The sequence below is a fragment of the Paramormyrops kingsleyae genome, chromosome 24 (genome assembly GCF_048594095.1).
Source record: "Paramormyrops kingsleyae isolate MSU_618 chromosome 24, PKINGS_0.4, whole genome shotgun sequence".
NCBI classification, from domain to species: domain Eukaryota; kingdom Metazoa; phylum Chordata; class Actinopteri; order Osteoglossiformes; family Mormyridae; genus Paramormyrops; species Paramormyrops kingsleyae.
The window spans coordinates 8202386-8225772 of record NC_132820.1 but is presented as its reverse complement, the minus strand read 5'-3'; the positions used below and the strand labels follow the sequence as shown (position 1 = coordinate 8225772).

General features: G+C 47.1%; 1 protein-coding gene, 1 long non-coding RNA gene and 1 other non-coding gene across 5 annotated transcripts; 1 reads left to right on the top strand and 2 right to left on the bottom strand.

Moving 5' to 3' along the window:
* Positions 1–4803: 4803 nt before the first annotated feature.
* On the bottom strand, positions 4804–4897 carry trnar-ucu (transfer RNA arginine (anticodon UCU)). Its single transcript has 2 exons — positions 4861–4897; positions 4804–4839 (listed from the first exon to the last, which is right to left on the bottom strand). It is a non-coding gene; the product is annotated as a tRNA-Arg (tRNA).
* A 9152-nt stretch (positions 4898–14049) lies between these two features.
* LOC111839575 (neuronal PAS domain-containing protein 4A-like) lies at positions 14050–20885 on the top strand. Of its 3 annotated transcripts, XM_023803637.2 has the most exons (8): positions 14053–14673; positions 15268–15431; positions 15703–15805; positions 15916–16207; positions 16320–16429; positions 16660–16795; positions 16899–18574; positions 19066–20885. In XM_023803637.2, exons 1-8 carry the CDS (start codon positions 14499–14501, stop codon positions 19086–19088), a joined length of 2679 nt encoding a protein of 892 aa, XP_023659405.1. In that variant the 5' UTR covers positions 14053–14498; the 3' UTR covers positions 19089–20885. The 3 variants fall into 3 exon arrangements, with proteins under 3 accessions (XP_072562690.1, XP_023659404.1, XP_023659405.1); XM_072706589.1 differs by having other exon boundaries at positions 14050–14673; positions 15271–15431; positions 16899–20885; XM_023803636.2 differs by having other exon boundaries at positions 14051–14673; positions 16899–20885.
* LOC111839577 (uncharacterized) lies at positions 20262–23362 on the bottom strand. Its single transcript, XR_002837125.2, has 3 exons — positions 23164–23362; positions 22855–22902; positions 20262–20351 (listed from the first exon to the last, which is right to left on the bottom strand). It is a non-coding gene; the product is annotated as an uncharacterized lncRNA (long non-coding RNA).
* Between the last annotated feature and the right edge of the window lie 25 nt (positions 23363–23387).

The window sequence follows — 23387 nt, the reverse complement described above, 5'->3', positions numbered from 1 at the left end:
GGTGGGTGAGGGAAAGAGGGATTGATGGCAGGATGGATGAATGGAGGGATCGATGATGGATGGATGGTTGGATGGATACTTTGCCCCCTTCTGTAATACAGCTACTGATTTTATTCTGTCTTTCTATATCTATTACTTTATCAGGTGATTCATTCACACCAGCTAAGCTGTGTGAAAACCTGCCTAAAACCAACTTTTTCTGGAAGGCTCTCCCTGCCTTTCCGCTCGTAGGGGCGGGCGTGACGTCAGCCAGCCGCTCCCGATTTTGGCCCATGATAGCGGGACACACATCGGCAAAGGTCCCCTCCTTATTGACAGTAATGGTGGCTGTTTGTGCTGCTCAGAAGATGCTGCCGGAGCGTCGGGCATTTCCCGTTGGCGGCTGGACAGGGAATGACCTCACTGCAGTGGCACAGCGGGCCTGGGGAGAGAGGAGTGGGCGGGGTGAAAGTGCTGTGCATGTACTTTCCAGTTGAGGGGGCGCTGATCTGATGGCACGCGTTGGGGGCGGTGAGGACGGGTAGGGTAGGGTTGGTGCATAGGTGTAGGTATGGATAGGAATGGGGCAACTTCTTAAGAAGATCAAGCACTTCTTTGAGATATAGTAATTAATTATGTAACACAATTAACGGGTAAACAAGACTACTGTATTTTGCAACGACCTAAATTTTATGTCTCTTGAGACGATTTTGATACATATCTTGCATCAGATTCTGGTGGAGGTTTGGAAAACAGCCCCCCACCCCCCTGCCCTAAACAAACTGATTTACATGCACCTGTACCTTCCACGCACTGGACGGCCACCCCTCACCAATTACACATCTAATAGCCTCGTCTTTAATTAATTTATTTTTATTTTCACCCTTTCGGTTCTAAATTTACCATTTATGTTTATAACCGTGGGCACGGGTATTTTCGTACATCCTGCCCGAGAAGCTCGTGCCCAGCTGGAGTGCTGGCCCGGTCCGCCCCCTCCCTCTCCGCACATCAAAGCGCGGCGGGCGGGAGGTGTAGCGAAATGAGCGCGTGAACGAATGAGGGCGTGAACGCGCGGACTCATCAGGGCCGGAACGGACGAAGGTGGGGATGAAAGGGGACGCTCGAACGGGGACGCGCGCTGTGTTGTTGGCGCGCTATTTTTGGATGAAGTGTATTAATACCGCCGCGATTTACTATATCGCACGTCCAGTGAAAGGAAAGTTGGACAGGAACAAACCACTTGATGAGTTCATGCTAAAATTAAGCAGAAGTTATTAGAGGCAGTTAAGCAGTCAACATATAATAATTAATTTATCCGCCTTTGCCAATCTTATCGGCAAAGGGCCAGTGTGTGTGTGGGTTTATGGGATAACCTTTATGTCAGCTGTTCAAACTCAGAGGTGAAAACTCTTCAGGCAATCAGTGCTTTAATTAGTAAACTAATTAGGGAGTTGCAGCGATAATACTGTGATCCTTTCTGGATAAGATTGGCCACCCCTGGTATACAGTCAGAGCATATCCAAGCCGACATAGGGCACCAGGCAGGGGTACACCATGGATGGGATGCCAGTTCACCTTTTTTTTTTAATAGGTTTTGAAAATGAAATATTCAGACAAGGATAGCAACAAATTAATATGCGTTAATGTTTTCACCATTTCCTCCATCTGTCTTTTTTTTTTGTAGAAAATGGATCATTACACATTTGTTCACAAAATTCGAGCTGTCAGTACTAATTATAATATAATCCAGCGATGAATCTGAATTAACTATGCCTTCTTAGAAATAGATTGGTCAGGCACCGGCAGGTAAGGGCGTAGATTTGGGTATGGGGGGTGGACCTTGTATGTTTCGTGGGGCAGTGTGGGGGACTGATTTGCTGTCTACCAGTGTTCTAACAAACATACCCCCCCTCCCCCCGCCTCCAGCTCTCTACCTTCCAGCTTTGTTTAATTTATTTTAGCTAATATTAAGTTGTAATTCATGACTAATATTCGTGTTGATGCTGAGTGCATTTCGATAACAAGTAATATCTCCTATACAGTCCTTGCTATGGCTTCTCCACCGCAGGGTTCAAGGATAAAGGTAGTTTATTGCCATGTGTGCGTGATACAATTAAAAGATAGAACCAGAAATATGCTGGAGAATCCATCCATCTATCCGACTTCCAGTCACTTTGTCCAGGACATGGGAGCACAAGACTGTGCTACAGCACCGGCGGGAGGCCAGTAAGGCACCAAATACAAAACGGAATAAAACAAAAACTCTACGTTTCTCGCCACATTCTTGACATATTATGAATGTTGCCAGTAAAAGCATTTTCTGTGTGAGTTCAATGACCATCATCTTGAAACCAGTTGAGGGAAAATGAAGTAAACAGTCCATGCCTGTTCCCCAGGCACTCCTGCGACCCGGTTTTAGATCCAACCTGAACCGCTCCGTTCTCCATCACTGGGGACCACTCTTGGCGGGAAGGAGAGCAGAGCCGTTCCTCCAATGGAGGAAGAGATGAGCGGCTCCACCTGGAGGTCAGGAGACGGTGAGTCATGAGCTGCTAGCGGGAAGGTCTCGTCGCTCCACTAACCGGCGCGCGGCTCCGCGATATGGGACGGGCGGCATGGGACGGGCGGCATGGGACGGGTGACATGGGATGGGCGGCATGGGACGGGCGGCATGGGACGGGCGGCATGGGACGGGCCACATGGGACGGGCCACATGGGACGGGCGGCACATGCAGCTGCTCCGGGGCAGGAATCCACGGAGGAGACCAGACCTGACGCACTGCCGAATGTGGAAAGCTGCTCCTCGTCGGCCAATCAAGACGAAATAATGGCTACAAAAGAAGACTTACAGAACTGGGAACAGCCCCGGAAACCTGCTGCATAAGACTGACTGAAGGATCTCAAGAATCTCTAAAGAATCAATGAGAATCTCTAAAGAATCAATGAGTATCTCTAAAGAATCAATGAGTATCTCTAAAGAATCAATGAGAATCTCTAAAGAATCAATGAGTATCTCTAAAGAATCAATGAGAATCTCTAAAGAATCAATGAGTATCTCTAAAGCTAGGAGGCCACATCCTTCACATAGTAGTGTTCCTGTTCCTGTTTCCCATAATCCTCTACACCACGTCATTCCATAACACACATCTATGGTTATGTAAACTGCTTACATTATTACAGTAGCAGAAATATGGAATGCATACTCCATTGAAGATGCAGATCTACTCATGACAGACCCCATACTGGCCTAGTTCTGCAGGGGGTGGGGACTGACTGAAATAATAAGATTTCAGGCCTGAAATGATTCTCTCCATTTCAGACTCCCTCCTGTAATGCAAATGAATGGCACTAATATTCTTCACCTCCGTCTTTATTCTTATGTTACTCAGAAGCACGCTCTCCCTCCCCATCTCGCACTCTCTCTCTCTCCCTCCCCGAGTGCGTAACCGTGGTTACTAGGCTACCGCGGCAATGTTGCTGTGGACGCGTGGGTGGACGGATGCACAGAGCTTGTGCTGAGAGAATGCATGCCCCCCCCCCAACAAAGGAAGATTTCAAGAAAGAGAAGTTCACAATAGGCCCAAGCGTGAGACTGAGCCATGTGACGTGAGATGAAAACAGAGAATGAAAGAGTGCAAATTTCACCGGCATCTTTGCTCTAAAGCCCTTTTCAGTAGAAATATAATTAAAGTAGAAATATGATTAAAGAGTGTTCCTTTGCAAATTGCTATGGTCTCTGGAGAATAATTGTGCAAATGTGTTCAAGGATAGATGCACATACAGTACATTTACAATTAAAACAAAAAAACTCTCATTATGAGACAAGGTGACATACTTATTACAGAAAAGCCTTCATGGTGGCACCACCAACAGGACGACGCGGGCAGTACAGGGCGCTCAGATCAAACAGACGTGGTTCAGTTACCTGGAGTCACGTTCGAATTCAGCACAGTTTGTTTGTTTAGCTAACATTAGCCAGCAGCTTTAAGGTCAGCCCAAGTATCATTCCGGAAGAGAGGGTGGTTGCGAAGATGGCGTCCGAAACCGCAGGCCGTCACGTGCATTGACGCACACGGGCAGCAGTGCCAACAGATCGAAACAGATGTGAAGTGGCTGTTTTTAGAAGGTGCTCCGTAGTTTGGTGACCGAGCGGGAAAAGGCAGAGCTAAAATAAGAGTTTAGGGTGCAGATGGACTTGTGCCCAGGTGGTTGTGGGTTCGAGGCCCCCGAGAGAGGCATATACTGTCGCCACAACACACACAGGCTTTACTCCAGCACAATAAATAGTTTTTCAACAACTCCTCATTTCCACTTAAACGAGTAAAAGGGATGTTTAATCATATATTTAAATTAGTTGCCTGTCATTTTTTTTCCTTTTTGTCTCACGGCAGCGGGACAATACTTCTTTTGTTACATTATTGTGTGGATGCTGTAGAGTGCACTCTACTTTCCATTATGCTGCTGTCGTCATGGGGTCCGAGCACAGGGTCAGGCTATTTACCTGGTGACCCTGGAACATTTTGGAGGTTAAGGGCCTCACTCAAGGTCCATGTTGAGTTCCTTGGGGAGCAGTGGCACAGCGAGCTTGGGGAGAGAGGAGTGGGCGGGGTGAAAGTGCACAAAAACTAGATGAGGCGGGACGAACCAATCAGAGGTCTTGGTCCCACGACCTGTACAATCTGATTGGTTATCTTTCTAAACCAATCATTTTTCATTCTGCCCTCAGAACCTTTTTGTGCAAGTAAAAGTCCCACAAGCATCCAGCGACCTTTCGATTATAGGCATAGAGGCCTAACCAGTTGGGCCACCCTCTTGCCAAAATTCTGACTCTGGTGGGACTCGAACCCACAACCTTTGAATCACTTCTCACAGTGATGAAACTAGAAATCCAATGCGCGATCCATTGTGCCACAGAGCCAACAGACAGAGGGCCATTGGAACTACCTGGTGGCATCCTTGTTAACGTATTAGGCCTGAAACAAAGGAAGACACAGCATCTTAGAATGACAGCATTTCGGAAGATGAAAGGGACACTGAGCCTCCTCAGTCGTGACACCAGTACCGACGAGTGACCAGTGCTGCAGCTCTGAAAGCCGCGAGCCAATGGGAGCCTGAGGATGGTGGTTCATTAGCATTTCTATGGAAACGGAATGCCAGCATCACAAACACAGACCCTTCAGTTAATGAGGCCCATCTGGCCCCTTATTGGCCGTTTTCCCGAGTCAGGTCAGCTGGGTGGATGCAGGAGAGCAGCAGGAAGCCTCCTCAAAGCATGACGGGTCCCTGCTCCTTATTTGCTGCTTTTTATTTAGTGCTTTCTTCTATTATTTAAAAAATGCAATTTATTTGTTTAAAACCTACTGCCCCCCCCCCCACCCTTTGTGGCACACCTCCGCCTGCTTTGTCTGTCACGAACGGGCGGATGCTGAGGTAAAATCGGCCGCACGCCTTCTCTGCAACCTCTCTCCATCATCTTTTCTTCCTTTCTTCTGAATCACCTTTGCACTCACACTCACACTTCCTGCTTATTGTTATCGTCCATATTACCGCCATCTTGGGATGTTATTATAATTATTATTAGTATTATTATTATTATTACAGCCCGTCTCTTTGGTGCCTGAAGTACTGCAACAGAGGAAGGCTGGCAGAGCGAGGAGAAAACGGGAACGTTAAAAGTGAATCAGGATGTGAGAAGGAAACAATAATATCCCTGCATTTTTAGTTTAACAGAAGCTTTAATCCAAGGTGATGTACGATTGAGAAAGTAAAGTCAGACGGTCCCTGGAGTAATTGGAGGTAAAAGGCCTTGCTGAAGGGCTCAGTGGTGAAATTATTCTGCTGACCCAGGGATCTGAACCAATGACCTTCAGGTCACACAGACGGGATACAAACCTACTGCGTCACATACTTTACGGTTAACAGGGTGGGGGTGGGATGCATCTCTCACTGACTCCCCCTCTTTCATCTTCTCTTCTTTCTTTCCCCATTGACATAACAGCCCGGCCTGGTGCTATTTTCCCCATCTAAGAATTTCCCAGTGTGGCCCCCACACAGCCACACCCCCGGGGGAGAATGACACACATGTGCGTCGCAAGACACGGAAACGTTGTGTAACTGGCCGGCTTGTGCACGACGCATCTGCAGAGGTGAGGGAGGAAGCCATGGTTAACAGCAAGAAGACCGGCTATCGTGTTCGTGGTTTAGGCTGAGACCACTGCTGAACCCAAATCCCATAATGCATCTGACATGCAGTAGCTACTGTAGGTCACATCTGTCTGGGTTATGGGGCCATCGGTGGGTCTTACCTGTAAGTAACACATGAATGTGGATCCGCTGGATTAAAACTGAACCGATGTGTCAAATCAGTGTCTCACCAGATCATGCATTATGTCATGAGTATGTGCCGAATACAAGAGGTACCAAATGATACCTGGGCTTGTCCTCATCTACATACATGTCTACCAGAGGTGGAGATTTTGGATCGAGTACAAATCCGGACCAAGATTTTGTTTCAACGAGCGAGTTGAGTACTCTGTGACTGTGACTATTCATACTCAACTGGTTAGTTGAAACAAAATCTTGGTCCGCATTTGTACTGGATCCAAAATCTCAACCTCTGATGTCTACATGAAGTAAACAGCCATACAGAGCAGAATAAAAACACTTTTTACTCTTAGAACGTGACAGGGAGGCAGAGAACTCACAGGGACAGTGAACCTGCCTTCTGCAAAATATGTCATTCAGTTTTAACGAGCACCCATTCACAGACAGCGGGCCAATTGGGGTCAGAAGGTTGCTGGTTCAAACCCTCCAGACAGTTGCATGACTGCTCCCTCAGGTCCCTGATTCAGGCCTTTAACCCCCGATTGGTCCATAGTCATACAACTATCTGGGGGATTTGAACCAGCAACCTTCTGACCTCAGACACACTTCCTAACCTGCAGAGCCAAACACCAGCAACCACCACCAACTCAAGTGCAGTTCAAAGACCATTATTATGTTTAATCATGACATTGCTAGAAGAATATAATAAATATATATATTTTAAAGTTTTATGCACCCTCTCTGTTTTAATTACCCTCTCCCTCACTCAGTGTTCATGGCTATTTTCATGAAACAGATGGTCATGTTGGTACCACTGGTACTAAAACTCCTCCTCATGATACCTGGACTTCCTACATGCTTTTGCGTCGGAAATGGCCCTTCTTGTTGGTCATTCGCTTTGCTTTGCTTCATTAGTTGCTAGTCCGTCGTGAGAGTAGCTTGAAAAAATGTCAGCGTCGGTCTGAGAGTCTTTCAAAAGAAGAAAGATCTGCATTCGCTTCCTACTGTCAGCAGAGCAATTCATCATTCGTGAGGTTGGCATTCTGTGGCACAAAGATCGACTTACATTTTTAACTTTTGTGATAGAACCGGAGAACTTATGACAGAGGTGTCAATAAAGCAGTATTTTCACCTTGAAAAACTTGCAGAAGTTGATAAATGGCAGCATGATGCAATTCATGTGGCCCTTGAACCATGTTTTAAAAGTAGAGCCATAGAAAGAGATGCAGCTGTACCAAGTGTTTTTTTTTTTTCAAAATATTGTCCTCCAAGGCCGTTGTGATGTCACCAAACTCTACGACATCGCATCACCATAGCAACAATTCATCAGTACCAGCTTGCTGAAGGAGAGTGAAGACTAAGATAAGGCAAGTATGTGGAACCAGTCTGCATTCGGTGCCGGATCGGAGACGCTCCTCCCAGGGCCTGACGTTTGACCAGACCTGAGAGGGCTGAGCACACAGGAATGCAAATCTTCTTTAACCACTTTTAACACTTTACAGTTAATATGTCTGACAATCAGCCTTCTGCAGGGAAATCCACAAATATTTATGAAACAGATTACAATAAAATACATATTATTATTAACAGGTATAAATGCAACTTTATATTCAAATATTTTCATTAATAGAGAGGCTATTTGTCTTATTCCGGCTTGTTCTGCATGAGACACGCAGACAAGAGGAAGCAAGGATGGGGGTCATAGTACAGAGTCAGCCGGGGCGGGGGGTTGAGGCCCCTGCTCAAGCATTCAACAGTGGTATCAGTTTGCCAGCTCCAAGATTTGAACCGACAACCTTCCGATCACAAGCGCAGTATCTGGATTTGTATTTACCTACATTTACTTAATGGCTTCGAATTCCATGTAAAGGGTGTGGCCAATCTGAGGCTTGAGGCTGCTTATCTGAATCACAGATCTTACAGCTGAAAACCGGGGGAAGACAGTTTCCGGTGCCTTCCGCCATCAGAGGCCCTCCAGGTCCCTCTTGGGCAGGGGGGGGGGCTCCGTCCGGGTCCGAGCGACGGCGCGACGGCGAACGACCCAGGGGGGAGAGACACGCGGAGGGTGAGAGCGCCAACAGCAGCGAGCCTGCAGCTGTTTGCTCCGCTTCTAAAAATACCGTGAATCTGGAAGGGAAAGATGGGTAAATTAATGAATAAAAGCACGGGGCTACGGGCTGGGGGGGGTCACAACACAAGCAGAGTCACACCGCTAGATTGCCCAGAGTCACATGGCCGACCACGTCTTACTGAGCTTCCATATATGGGTCCACGCGTGTCGGCGCGTGCCGACGCCGTTAACGCCGGGCCCTTCGGAAAGTGCCCATGCCCCCTCCCCTCCCCGACCCTCCCGGCTGTTGCCACGTGTCTCCAGAAGCCCCATACACGAACACGCAACAGCGGACGAGTAGCTGACCAGTCGTCATCTAGTTAACAGAACGGATAAGCTTTTTATTTCTGCTAGCATTACAACAGCACTACATCGGCAATGGCGCCCCGTCCACGTGATGCAGACGAGGGACGAGGGCGTGGCCTCTCTCTCCTCCCATTCCGTCCATCGCACACTTTCTCCAGCAGAGTTTCTGCGCCTGTTCTCCCCACAACTTGGTCCGAACCCCCTGCCTCCATCCCTTCACTGCATCCGACTCTGTTGCGTTCCCCGTCCCTCCTCTCCTCTGTTTCCTCCTCTCGCTCCTCTGCCGGAGACGGGGCCCGGGGTTGCTAGGCAACGGGACCGCTACATTCTTTTCAAAGAAGCGGGCCCGGAGACTTGGCCTCTCGCCGGAGTAAAAATACAGGCGCGTCGATGCAGAGATGAAAACACACGCCCGTCCTCAACCCGATGGAGAGCGAGTCTCTCTGCAGCCCCCTGCGCCGGCCCGCCTTTCCTGCTCCAGTACAAGACGGGCATGTCCTTTCTCCACCGGGCCCTGCCGTATCACCCGCACCAGACGACCGCATGGAAAATGACCCCCAAAACACATAAAAAGAATCCACAAACTATTACGCTCTGGTGGTGGATATCAGAAATCAATCGCGTATCTAATATTATCGTGCCATTTGATCCTTTCTTTTTAAAAAGTGGGGCATTGACTGGCACTATTACGCACAATAAACATACTGTAATCGGACACATCCAGGTAGTACCAGGATGTGTTTTATGGTTAACTTGAAACCATGCACGCCAGTCGAGTTTGACGCAGTACAAACATATACAGTATTTTTCCTCTTGAAAGCATGACCTATATGAAGGACAATAAACATACTACCGGGCCGAGGGAACGTTTGTAGATTATACAAGGACTGCAACTGAGAATATGATATGCTACTGAAACATTGTTTGTTCGCATTATGAATGAAAATGATTATAGATCTTGTTGTTATTGTTTACTCACAAGCCTGGAGTTACACGTGGCTCATATAGTTCAGTAATTTTGCAATCCTTGCTAAAACTGAAGGAAAAAAGCACACAAGAAGCCTGTGGCAAACACACACACACACACACACACTACTCCTTTTTGCGGAACATTTGTGGAAGCGGTCTGCATTGCGCCTGAAATATTCTTCAAGGACACAAACAATCTTCCGCATCTCACTAGACGGGAACAGGCCGTCCAATAGGCCGAAGATGCTTCAGTCGTTTTTGTGATGACTGGTGCAGTGAGGAAAGATCCTGAAGTGCACATTTATTACCTATGCAAGGAGCTAGATTTTATTTTGCCTTTCCAGAGGACTTCATCCAAAGCTATGCATGAAATGTAAAATTGTCACTTTGTGTTTATTGACTATTAGTGCATGTTTGCATGATACTCCAGAATGGAAAGCACAGACTCATTAACTCCATATGTTGTTCCTTCCTGGTATGTTTCTTATCTGACGAGGAACTGAGGAACATGTCAACGTGAATGAAATACACTGGCATGTTTTTCATTATCGGTCTTTAAATGACACTAACGCACAAATGCTAACTGCACCCATGCATTAAATCCATCCATCCATTTTCTGTAACCACGTGTCCTATTTTGGACTATGGGAGGTGACAGGGGACAACCCAGGATGGCGCCCCAACCCATCACAGGGCACACTCACACCAATTACCAATTTGGTAACTCCAATGAGCCTAAGTCTGTTTTTGGATCGTGGGGGGCAAACTGGAGTAGTTGCAGGAAACTCCCACAACAGCACACAAGCTCCACACCCATGGAACCCTGGTGGAGACTCGAACCCTGGACCCAGAGGTGTGAGGCAACAGCACTTAACCACTGAAAAAAGAGGGCATTAAACATTGGACAAAATAAACATTAATGATGTGTCTTCACAGCTCAACTCGCCTCCAACAGATCCTTTCATATTGCATGGCAGATGGTCCTGGATTAATTGGAAATATTTTGTAAATTATTACCCTTCAAATCCCAGCTCATCCTACCCACCATTACGTAATAACAGGTATCTGATCCAGCCAGCAGAACAACCTACCCCACTGATCACGAAGACCTAACAATGTCAATGCACACTTCGGTTTAAGAATGTATGAAGCCTCTCACCTCATCTGGGATACTGGTCCTCAAAGCTACACAGTTTCTCCAATTTTCCATCCAGAATCGATAAATAGTGATTCTGAGTACCGCTGGTTCAGAACCTCTGGAGATATTCTGCTCCGATTTTCTTTAGAGAGATAGTTGACCTGGGTACAACCCATCTACTCAGTAAATTCGTACAGCTGGCAGGCTGCTTTAGATAAAAGTATCATTTAACTGTGACGTGTAAGGTGACACTTCACATTCCTCCACGTCACTGTTCACTTAAACACGCGGCGGGAAGTGACGTACATTTCATACGGCTTCATCTCCAATCGACGTTGCTTAGATAAACAACACACACTGCATAAAACTATATCCTTTGTTCACGTCTCCTGCAAGATAAACATGCAGAACTGATCATTACAGCTTGTTTCCCTCCTGCCAAACAAGGGATGTGGTTTATTGATTACGTTTTGTCAATTGAATAACCAGATTGGATCGAGATAGTATTTGGGTGCACGTGTCTGCTAAGAAAATCCTTAGAAGAATTACAGTTTTATAATTAGTAATGGGATAAAATTATCAGCCTGACGTAAAATGTATGCATTAACATGTCCCAACAACAATGTTATTTACTTAATTCAGGCGGAATGTATACTATTTCTGTTTACTGAGAACTAATTATAATCTAGCCTATGTGCTTTTCAGTCACATTTAATTATATCGATTTTTCAAAATTTATTCTTTATGACTTTTCTGCTTCTGAGTCACAGTTTAAATATGGCAGTGATTATTGACATGAAATTGCCTAAAATCCCACCTCAATTTCGTGCTTTATTTAGCGCCCTTAATTGTTTTTCATGATTTTAAGTATCGGCAACTTCGTCCTTAGTTCAGTTCGCTGTTTTTTTCCCGCCACATGTCAGTATAAACACGGCTAAGAGTCAGCATCGTGAGCCGGCAGCTCCCACCTGCTAGCGGCCATCATCTCACACCCACCGGCACCGGGCGACAGTCTCACCGCGGCACGCGCCGGCGCGCGCACGAAGCAGACGGGGAACGGCGCCGCCACCGCACGCGCTCACTGCGCTTCCAAGCTCCAAGCATTTTTATTAGTAAACAGCTGCATTTAGAATTAAAGTCACTTTTAAATCACCCTTTTCACCTTTAAATCAAAATCTGTAATTAGGTCAAGCGTTATAATAAGCGTTATATTAAGAAATGTAAGTTTATTTTACCCATTGCATCTCCTTCGGAAGTCCCAAGTGGTTTTGCAAGTTAGTCTCATGTAGGGGACCAGCTAGGCTACATTGTGTTAAAACTCGCTTAATAAAACTTGCACAACTGTGTCTGGACTTAAAGAGTGCAACTAGGTCTCTGTGTTGCCAGTCGTGATGACAGACCTATAATATGTCATCATAAACCTAATATGTCAAGTAATATGTAGACACACAAAACAATGAACATTTGGCTTTCGCGCACTCATCCTACTGATGTCTGGGCTACACCACTCATTCATAAGAAGAAGACTGCGGGATTCGACTAAGCGTTAACGCTACGGGTTTAAACGCAAACACGAAGAAAGAGAATGAGGTGTGAGAGAGGGAGCACATTTCAAACCCTGTTAAACAGACACTGATCGCTGCCCTCCTACGGACTCCGCCTCTGAATTCGCTAAGTGATATTAATTCACGGCGTGGTTAATATGCACGTCAAAGTTGTTTCGATCAGAAAAGACTTCGAAAATCATTTTCACTTTACGTTATTATTAACTGGTATAAAATGTATATGGTTAATAAAAACACGAAAAAGTCTTCTTAATGACGACCTTCTAAAGAAAGATGCGCGCATTTATCATAGCAATTTGACAAGGCTGATAATGAAATTGGTCAGAAGTCTAGCTGTGCGTAATTACGCAAACTTGTATAATCCAGGTCTTAAAGAAACCTGTCGTAAGAAAAAAGGCAACCTGGATTATAAATTATAATTAATTCACTGTAGCTACCTTAATAACTTGCGTAGATAAGCAGCGTACACAATAGTGTCATGCTCTCCTCTGAATCATATTAGCGAGTTAGAAAGGAAAGGTCACAAAATATTAATATTAGCATAATCTAAGGTAACCAGAGAGCCAATATCAAAAACAGAAACACACCAATCTGTGCGCCTCTGTCCGGGTTTCTCCGTAATCTCATTTTAATAGTTTATATATAAAACAAAACGCGATCAACAGTATACTTCCACGCTATATCACTTCGATCCTTTTAAAAAAGAAAATTCAGAAATTGCTAACTGTATCTCGTGCCACATCCACTTCCACATAGATTTGTAATTATATGAACTTGAATTACATTTACACTTACCGGTATTCATTTCTATACCGCAAATAAAAAGCGTGTTTTAAAAACTGAGTTATTCTATACGCGCAACTATAAGACACTTCAAGACTGATTAAAGTGGTGGATATTTCGAAAAAAAAAACGCACAATGAGAAGCATTTTATCGAAACGTATTAGATAAAAAAAAATATGTGGGGAAATACTATAATTACATGTTTTCTCTGTACTCTTGTTTTAATCGCGAAACTGATTGGAGTCGACAGCTAATCCATTCCATTCACAAAACTGCCCCTTATGAATTACGCGTTGCAGCTCGGATTTACTGCTCACGTTCATACGCCTGGTCAGGCTGAATAACGAGGGCATACACTTGCCACTAATGCATTTTACAAAAAACGCAGAGGGAGAAACCATCCCAGCATCAATAAAAGATTCAGAGCCCATCCTCTTTCAAAAAAAATCGTCTGCATTTTACCAGAAGGAAAACGTTAACATTCATTCTAAATAACAAGAATTAAAAGCAACTGTAAAACGCTCCCTTGGTATATCGATTAAAGATATTTAAGTTGACATTAATCCTGGAATACAACACTTACACGAAGACTATTTAAATGTATAAATAGATTGTCAATAGAGACAATGCAGGATAGATTTCGAAACAGATGCGGAGAGATGTGGGTGTCTGGTTTGTATGCTGCGCAGCTCCGGTGCTGTGATAATGATCCCCCCCCCCTCCCGGCTACACCGGGGGCTCGGTGACTCCGTCTAAAGTCTCCGCCCTGTCCTCGGTTTTGTCCAAATTGGGATTTTTGCGTCGACGGAGCTCCCCAACGTCACCGGCGAGGAGAAAGTGGGGGTGACGTTGAATAGAGTAGGGAGGGGGAAAATGTGCTTTACCTATACTGATGAGGAGTCTGTTACCCCCCTCCCTTACGTCAGTGATAGCTCACCGGGACCCCCCTTTGCCAGCACTGCCTCAGCCTATATAAGTTGCGGACGAGCGAAGCCCTCCACCAGAAACGAGACCTAAATACCACGGCAAGAACGGATCTAGCAGCGGCGGTTTGACTCATTGTCGTCGGGGGAAGGAGGCATTAAACGAGCGTTTCGCCAGCGGAACCGGGACGGGAAATCGATATATTCACGAAAAAGAGAGAATAGTCCGAGGATGTTAGCGCCGACAAAATAACAACTATTCGCGAAATCCGACGGACCGAAACTTTCTACTGTTCATCGCGAATAGGGGAAAAGGAGAAAAGTGAGTTGCTCTGCATCCAGGCAGCCTCTTAAAAAGATCGGAAGCCGGCTCTTTGATTTACCGGCTGCTCTGGCTGAGATGTACCGGTCCACGAAAGGAGCGTCCAAGGCTCGCAGGGACCAGATCAATGCGGAGATCCGGAGCCTGAAGGAGCTCCTGCCGATATCCGATGCGGATAAGGCTCGACTCTCATACCTTCACATCATGTCGTTGGCTTGCATGTACACAAGAAAGTCCGTCTTCTTCTCTGAGGGTAAGTGAAAGAAAAATAACGTATTCGTTATTTAAATAATAAAGTATTCGCATGACTTCTCATTGGGTGATATACATCTCGATCTTCTACTTCATCTGTCCTCTCGTAACTCTCTTTAAATATCTAAGACCGTATATTAATTCTTTGTAAATTATAAACACTGTAAATTATGGCTTCATTCATAAATCTTTACATTAGTTTAAAACATCGCATCGAAGCTTTCTAAATTGCTGTAGTCTTCGTGCTGTCGCGTTGGGGATTAATAGGAATCAACAGGTCTGGAATAGGACCAGGCATGACGGAAAAGGGTCATGTTGCATATTTTTTAGTTCACACTGCACCTCATCTGATCTGTAAAGAAGAATAACTTTAAATTTCTTATGGATTTGATTGCACTCTCACGCTACCGTAACGGTAGACGATTGTGTCGCTGTCCGTGGTGCTGAAATACTAGAAGTATTACTATGCAGCAAAAATAGTACGGATGCGCTTCATAGAAATGCAGTTTAACTGGAAACGTTTTGGTGACCTAAAGCACGGAGAGTGCAGTAAAGGGCCATAACTTAACGTTCCCCCCACGTCTTCCCTGGGCAGAAGCAGCCGCGGCTGGCGGCTACGAAGGAACCGCAAGCTTCATGTCATTTGAGGAGCTGTCGGAGCTGGTCCACGGACTCCCGGGCTTTCTCCTGCTGTTAACAAGTGAAGGAAAACTCCTCTATCTGTCTGACAGCGTCGCCGAGCACCTCGGACACTCCATGGTGAGTGAAATTCACACGATTTGCAGAAGAAAATAAAGGTTCTATTTCTTTCACATATAACAAAATCAATACCACATATTTTCCCCAAAACGCATATCATACAGTAAGTGACTTTAAACTCACAGTCAGATGGTAGTAGGGCCTAAAACGACACGTTACCCATATGATTTAGAAACATCATCCGTAAAACTATGCCGAGTGCTAGTGCTTGTTCACGTTTTTATTGTAAACGGTGGTTAACGCGGGATTCTGTTGTTCATGGCTTGTTAAGGTGGATCTGGTTGCTCAGGGTGACAGCGTGTATGACATCATTGACCCGAGCGACCACTTTGTCATGAGAAGCAACCTCGTGCCTACAACTGCACCTGACACAGGTAAGAAAAACACATTATCATCACTTCCTTAATAAACAGACGTACAAATTTCGTTTTTAAGATTAATATTAAAATCAGATATGAAACGCCTTCATTCTTTTCTTTCACAGACCGCCTGTTTCGCTGCCGTTTCAACACCTCCAAGTCGGTCCGTCGGCAGAGCGCCGGCACCAAACTTGCGCTAATTAGGGCGCGCTGCCTGTCACCCCCAAGCCCCGCCTCCTCTTACTGGACGTCCAATCCGGTTTGGATGTGCTTCTGTTCACCTCTGGAGGCGCAGCCGCTGCAGCCGTGTCCCTCCCGAAGCCCCACCCTAACCCCCCCAGCTGACCACGCCTTCTTCCTGGCCTGCTTCCACTCCCAGCATGGCCGGGACATGAGGCTACAGGAGGCGCAGGACAGGTAAGGACTAACCGAACTCTGGCGCTATGTCCTGAGTGATTTCTTGTTCTTTTTCAGTAACCAAGAGCGTCACGGAGCAGCACAACTCACTGTGGCTATTCTTTTATCACAGCATTAACGTTTACCTGGGCTACGACGTCGAGACCCTGCGCACACACTCCTGGTACAGCCTACTGCACCCGGAGGACCTGTCGCATGCCTCTGCGCAACACTGCCGCCTGCGTGAGTATGCCCAGCACGACTCTTGCCACCCCCGCCCCCCCCCCCCCAGCCCACCACCCGCCGACTCCCTGCCAGCTTCCCCACACAGCATGGCTCCGTGTGTGGGAAGACTTTAGCTACCAGGCAGCTAACCAAGCCGCCAAAACACCCCCACAGGAGCTCACTGTAATATAACCAACAGCTGTCACTGCTAAAATCGCGCTAACGTTTGTCGATTTTTTTCCTTAAAGTCAGCGAAGGCGGAGAAGGACGGGTGGAGATGGTGGTGCGGATGGAGGCTGCAGATCATACATGGGTGTGGCTGTACATGGTCCTCACTCTGGAGGGCGGTGACAGCCCGATTAGCTGCCATAACTACGTCATCAGGTATTAACAGGGTGCTTTTTGTAGTCAGTCACATTTGGAATGTCAAGGTCTGGATAGAGACAGTGTTTGACAAACTATCGCTCCGTCTCTGCCCCCTTTGCAGTGAGTCGGAGGCATGGTCTGTGCGCCAGCAGCTGTGCACGGAGCAGAACCAGCTGGCCCTGGTGCTGAGCGCTAGCGCCTCCTACCAGCACAGCCTGGGACTGCAGTCCCCAGACACGTTGTCCAGCCCGGACCAAGTCTTCACGCCGAGCAGCAGCGGCCTCTCCGCCCAGTCCTTTGACTTCAGCTCCGGCGCCGAGCAGGCCCCCGGCGGAGGGGCGGAGCTTGCACAGCCCGAAGGCGGACACCCGCGTTCCAGCCTCTCCTCATTGGAGGAGGAGAGCTTCCCCCAGCAAAGTCAGCCTCCCTCACAACAGCAGCAGCCGCCGCGTCCTGGTGACGCCGCCACCCCCCCTCCCCCTGCCTCCTCCCCAGCTCAGGGGGGCTCTTCTGACCCCATGTCCGACTTCAACTTCCTGGCCCAGAGCATTTTTCTCTCCCCACCCCTCCAGACAGGACCGCGTCTCCCAGTGATACCCCTCTCCCCGCCCCCTCAGCCGGCATCCCACCCCCACCAAGGAAAGGAGTCCGTCTGCACGCCCCCTTACACCCCACAGCTGGGGGGTGGAGGCTTTGTCTTTGGCGACCAGCTTTTCTCCATGGACACCAACATCGGTGAAACTTCCACGGTCGCTCCCCCCGTCGCCATGCCGACACCGTTGACTACCCCTCATACTCTCTCCATCTCAGCGGCCACCACAGACCTGCTTTTTTCCAAGGAGACCTGCGCCGGGCCCTTCTATGAGAAGCTACCCCCCACCCCAGACACTCCCGGAGATGGCGACTGTACCATCATGACCCTCCCTGAGGTCCGGGGGCCTCTTTTTGTCGACGTCCCCAGCCGGCCATTCCCTTACCCACACGAAGGTCTTCTAACCCCAGAAGCTTCTCCGGGAGAGCAGACATGCCAGCCACTCTTCTCACTAGATGGCCAGCAGGACAAGGAGAGGATAGAGATTTCACTGCTGGCCCAGCACATCAGCTCTCTGGCTGAAAGATTCTACCCCGAAGGCATCTTTCACAAGCTCATGACCTCCTCCCCGACGTCCCCTAGACCTCCCACCCCAGCCCAGGATTTCATCCCTCCAATGTTCGAACTCTACCCTGTCAAATGCTGGAGGAGTTCAGAACTTTCTCTCAGCCCAGATGACATCGCTCTTATCGAGGAGTGCATCATAGAGGCTCTCCTCCAGGACCTCTCCTCCTCATCCCCGTCCCCCTCCCCCTGCCATTCCTCACCACCGCCCTCTCCACCAATGCCAGAGTGCTGGTGCCCACCCCCTCAGTTCGAGGGGGCGTCTCTGGTCGGCCTTGGCCACATCTGTAGCGTCCAATCGGCGCACTGTAATTTGGCAGCTGGGGGCGGAGCAACGGCGGGCACTGATGCAGAGGCAGCCAATGGCGAGGGAGAAATCCAGGAAGGAGCTATGGAGGTAGAGGCTTCTCCCTCACCACCTTGCTACCCCTCTGCCACCTCCTCAGTATTAGCATCCCCGCTGATTGCCCCTGCTGTGCCCGTCGCCTCCCCCAGCCTGCTCCGCGCCCAGCCCCTCCCAGAGGAGTTGGCCGCCGTGGAACCCGTGTTTGGGGCGGGAGCCTCAATTGCCCCTGCCCTGGGGCAACAACCTGAGTTGTATCAACTCCACTGTCGCTCTCCACCACGGGACTTCCAAGCAGGTGAGAAGGGGAGCACTTCTGCTGCCATGCCAGCACCATCCGATTCTTACACTTCAACTATATATAGGTCATGGGAGTTTTACTTACACAAAAATGTTCTGAGGGCAGAAGTAAAAAATGATTGGTTCGGAGAGATAACCAATCAGAATATAGAGAAGGTGGGTCCAAGCAACTAGAGGAGGCGGGACCAACCAATCAGCTATCTTTGTCTCATCTCCTCCAGTTACTTGGACCCACCTCATCTACAATCTGATTGGTTATCTCTGTGAACCAATCATTTTTCCTTCTGTCCTCAGAACATTGTTTTGCAAGTCTAATTCCGACGAGCATATATCTACACTGCATGTGATAACCAACCACTCCTGTCACTAATCTAATAATACATATATTCATACATCTGCTTTGCACATTCCTGTATGCAATTAGTGTTGATGTCTATTGACCATGACATACTAACCTTTTCTCATCTCTGTCTCTTTCTTTCTCCTCAGATGGAAGTGATCATACGTTCTAAAATAAGTCTGTGACTTACTTCATTAAGTATGGCATATTGTTATATTTTGTGGAGCTACTTTTCCTGAAAAGTGAACAATATCGAATGTATAGATATATACAAAATTGTACATATAGCCAAACGTACAGTCACTTCTGTATATGCATTTACAATGCTATCAGAAATTGTCTCCTAACTTTACTCATTATCTAATATCGCTATTAGAATAGGGGTGTGACGTAACGCTTGTACGGACCTGAACAGAGTTTGGGTCTAATCATCACACTATTCTATTGCACTAGCTTTTGTTTAATCAGTAACCTTGTAAAAGATATTTTTTTTTACTAATGGATTACTTATATTATCTGTATTCACTTGTAGTGAGTATTCCCTGTTGTAAAGGTATGGGGAAAACAATCGTAACACAGACATTTCTTTGTTAACGCTTCTCCTTGCTATTTAAAGAAGAAAGCAATCTGCAGTTTATCTGCTTTTTCTCGTGGCGCGGCGCAAACTGAAAACACTAAAGAGGCAAAGGTGGCCACATCTCAGCGGCACGAGGTGACACCGGACAATCAAACAAAGCTAAAATCTTCAAGATCTGAAGATCCGTAGAGTTTGTTAAGCTCTAATATTAGGGAAACACTATCTGAGACATATCATGCGGCCATAACTTTTATAACACGTACGATTTACAGTTACGGTCACTTTTCAACTGCTGGCGATTTTGTGTTTTGAGTTTGTGCCTGCAAGGACTTCTACAATCCTTTATGGAAATCCATCGATGGGATTTTTTATGGTGTTAATTTGTCGACGAACTTCCTGTCATGTGGTGTCACTATTTCTCTGGTCATGTCTATCTCCAACCACCAACGGTGGGACGTCACAGGCCGCGATGCATCACGGGCGAAAATGTCGTATTAGTGACGTGAGCAGGATCCCGTGATGCCGGTATTTACAAATGCACGTCAGTTGTTTGCTTCTTTATTTTGTTGCGAGTTCACTTTGCCTGTTTATGAACTCTGCCTTGCCCTGTCGTCACGGTGACCTGCTTTGTGTGTGCAAAAGTGGCAAAATGACTCCACCTCATAGGTGTGACGACGCTGATTGTGTCCGGTTGTGTCACGGGTTGCCAGTTGCGTGTGTGACACCTTGCCTGAGGGGCGTCGCTCAGACAGCACAGGTGACTGTCGGACCACTGTTTCTTCTTTTTTGGAGATGGGATGAATTTACTAGATGCTTGGCTTTATTTCCGCGGTACTTCTGTTCAGTCTTAAGCACGACCTGAAAAGACAAAGATAGCTGATTGGTTGGTCCCACCTCCTCTAGTTGCTTGGACCCACCTTCTCTATATTCTGATTGGTTATCTCTCCGAACCAATCATTAAGAATGACCTCGTTTCTCCTGTTGTGTCGACACGCTAACGTAGAGTTGTCTACGGCAAAGTAAAGGATTGATTCCTACGTTCTAGCTACTTAACTGCTATCTTTACCAGATTAAAAAAACAAAAAAAAAACGTTTATTTGTATGACGTTCTCCATCTGACAGTTTTAGAAAGGAGGTTGTTGAATGTTTGAACATATCTCACAGGATATGTAAATAAACTGTATGGTCGCTCAAAAAGAAGATTGTATGAATTTGTATTACGAATATATCTGTGTATATAAGATTTTTATTATATAACGATTATATATGCATATGCATAAGATATGTTATTTCTCAAGATGGACATTGTGGAACAGTGTTCTCTTTGTGTTGTTCATAAGTGTATTTGGATGTCAATCAAATGCATTTATATTAAAGTGCACTTAAGACTGACTCATGTCTCCACGTCACTTTCTTCCTCCCTCCCTCCCTCCGGCTCCCCCCCCCCTCCTACCCTAAGTCCCACCCCTGCCGCAGCCTCCTCGCTCTTCACGCACACATGCCCCTGGCTCCCTGCCTCTGCGCCTCCTCCCTCTCCATCTGCCGTGCGGCATTTGCGTTCGCGGTGGCGCTGACGCAGACGGGAAGGCGCAGGCCGTCTGACTCTGGCTGACGCAGCCTTGACTCAGAGGCTCTGGCATGGGGATGGGCAGCCTTCCTGTTGGCGGACTCGGATCTGGGCATACGGGCACACGGCGGCTGTCGGTGGGCACACGCGCGCCTCCCCCGCCGAAGGGCTGGATTTCTTCCATATATAGGCTTTCCTGTTTGAGGGGTGGAGTCTGCGGCCCATGTCCCGCCCACAACCCCAGCATTCGATCTGATTGGTAGCCAGGAACACATAAATGAGTCTGTTGCTGTGCAGTCAATTTCTCCCCTTACAAGCTCCGCCCCCTCACCATTCAACAAAGTAGCTCCCTCTCATTCAACAAAATATTCCCCCTCCCTCTCTGCTCAGCTCTCATCCCCATCCATTCTTCTTTGCCCCCCCACCCCACATCACCCAATACATACACACACCCCCACTTCCTGCCAAAAATAGCTTCGCCCTCTCTCTCCTTCAGCTGTTATCTTCTTACCTCAGTCTATTGTGCAACTCTCTCTCTCTCTCTCTCTCTCTCTCTCTCCCTCCTCTCCTGGTATAAGCTGTGAGCTAACACATGTCCTTGCTCTCTCTCCCACGTGCCGTCTTTCCTTTCGTTCTAGCAGCCATCTGAATGAGATTTGTGCCCCCCCCCCCCGCAGCTGTCCAGTGTTGTACAGAACTAAAAATAAACTGGTCTGAAAAGAGTGAATACAGGGGGGCTATGCTGTATGGTGAGGGGGTGCTTGTACTCTCACAAGGACTCTGGATGCACAGCCTCCCCCCCCCCCAGGTACCTGCTCTCCCCTCCGTACTCCTGTACCTCCCACACTCCCTCTCAGGCAGAATTCTCTCACCGCTCTCCTCTCTCCCTGTCATCGGTGCTCCGGCTCGGTGTCACGGCCGTCCTCCCCTCCCTCGACTGTGGCCTCATTCTCTCACATCCACACCAACCCTGACCCCCACCCCCTCCCAATCCAATCCCCAAATTCAAAATTTAGAATTAAGTGATCAGTGTCAACACACCACAGCACACATTGTGCAACAATGAAATGTGACCTCTGCATTTGACCCATATGTGACTTTCGTGACATAGCAGGGGGCAGCTAATTCAGCGCCCAGGGAGCAGTCCTTGGGGACAGTACCTTGCTCAGGGTACCTCAGTGGTGACTTACTGGTGGAGGATTCGAACCTGCAATCTTTCAATTACAAGTGCGCTACCCTAACCATCAAGCCACCACTGCCCAATTCCCTGGCAAGATGCAAAGGTATGCACAAGACACCTCCTTCCTCCCTTGCCAAATCCCCTTCATCCAGCATCCTGTCCAACCCATTACATCACATCTCATCTCATTCCATTGCCCTCCTCGGACAGCAGTACTCAATATGAAGACTCAGCCGAGTAGGCTGAAAACGGTACCTTAAATGTCCCTGAGTCTCATTCTCAAAGTAATTTCATTTAAACATTTCAACAGAACACGATGCTTTTGGGCCTGCAACCCTGACCATGATAGGTGGCCAGCAAATAAATGGATAATATTTTTGGTAGGCTATAATAATGCCCTGATGACTGTTTCCGTGTATTTCTACCCCAAAATACAGATTCTGAAACGCCGAAAATCACCATGATTAATAAAACAAACAAAATAAGTCTAAATTGCATTACATTATCACACTTCATTAACGCTTAGGATGTTATCAATTAGAGCGCTTTACAAAAAAGGGTCAAACACTGCCTCCATGTGTTCAAGCAGAGAAACTGCATCCGATCAAACTCACGTGGTTGATGACGGACGGGCAACGCTGTCTGGCTGTCCTTTTCTACGTCTGGATTGATGCACAAATTAAAACATTAGTTGTGCGAAGCAGTTCTGATCTGGACTGTCAATTAATGTTACATCAAAAGCATTTTATGGGGAGTGGACATGAACAGCATATTAAAAAAAATAATGGTCAAAGAATTGTGCGTACGGTGAAGCTCAAACGTCATCTCTGTATCTAACGGTATCTACGCCATCATATACTATAGATATAAATCGTGCACCGCTTACTATTATAATTAACCACTCAGGCCATACTCTGCATTACCTGCTTCGTGACCTTTGCACCAGCACAGCGATCCCGTGCTGAATAAGCGGTTGGAAGAGAAAATTACCGTTAGAGAGACGATAAGGAAATTCGTTTAAAGAGAAAAATGAGAACGTGCTTTTGTTTATCAATTACATAATGTCTGAATAGGCAACATATCAAATAGATGGTGTGGGTTATTTCACGTGTCCCACAGCTTTATACCCGGAATCATTTTACAATTG

What these genes read in the sequence shown, in the direction of transcription:
- LOC111839575 (XM_023803636.2), top strand. Translation starts at nt 14,499, where the DNA reads ATGTACCGGTCCACGAAAGGAGCGTCCAAGGCTCGCAGGGACCAGATC. An exon ending in AGCACCTCGGACACTCCATG is followed by an intron (nt 15,432 to 15,702) that starts GTGAGTGAAATT and finishes TGGCTTGTTAAG; the next exon opens with GTGGATCTGGTTGCTCAGGG. An exon ending in TGCCATAACTACGTCATCAG is followed by an intron (nt 16,796 to 16,898) that starts GTATTAACAGGG and finishes CCCCCTTTGCAG; the next exon opens with TGAGTCGGAGGCATGGTCTG.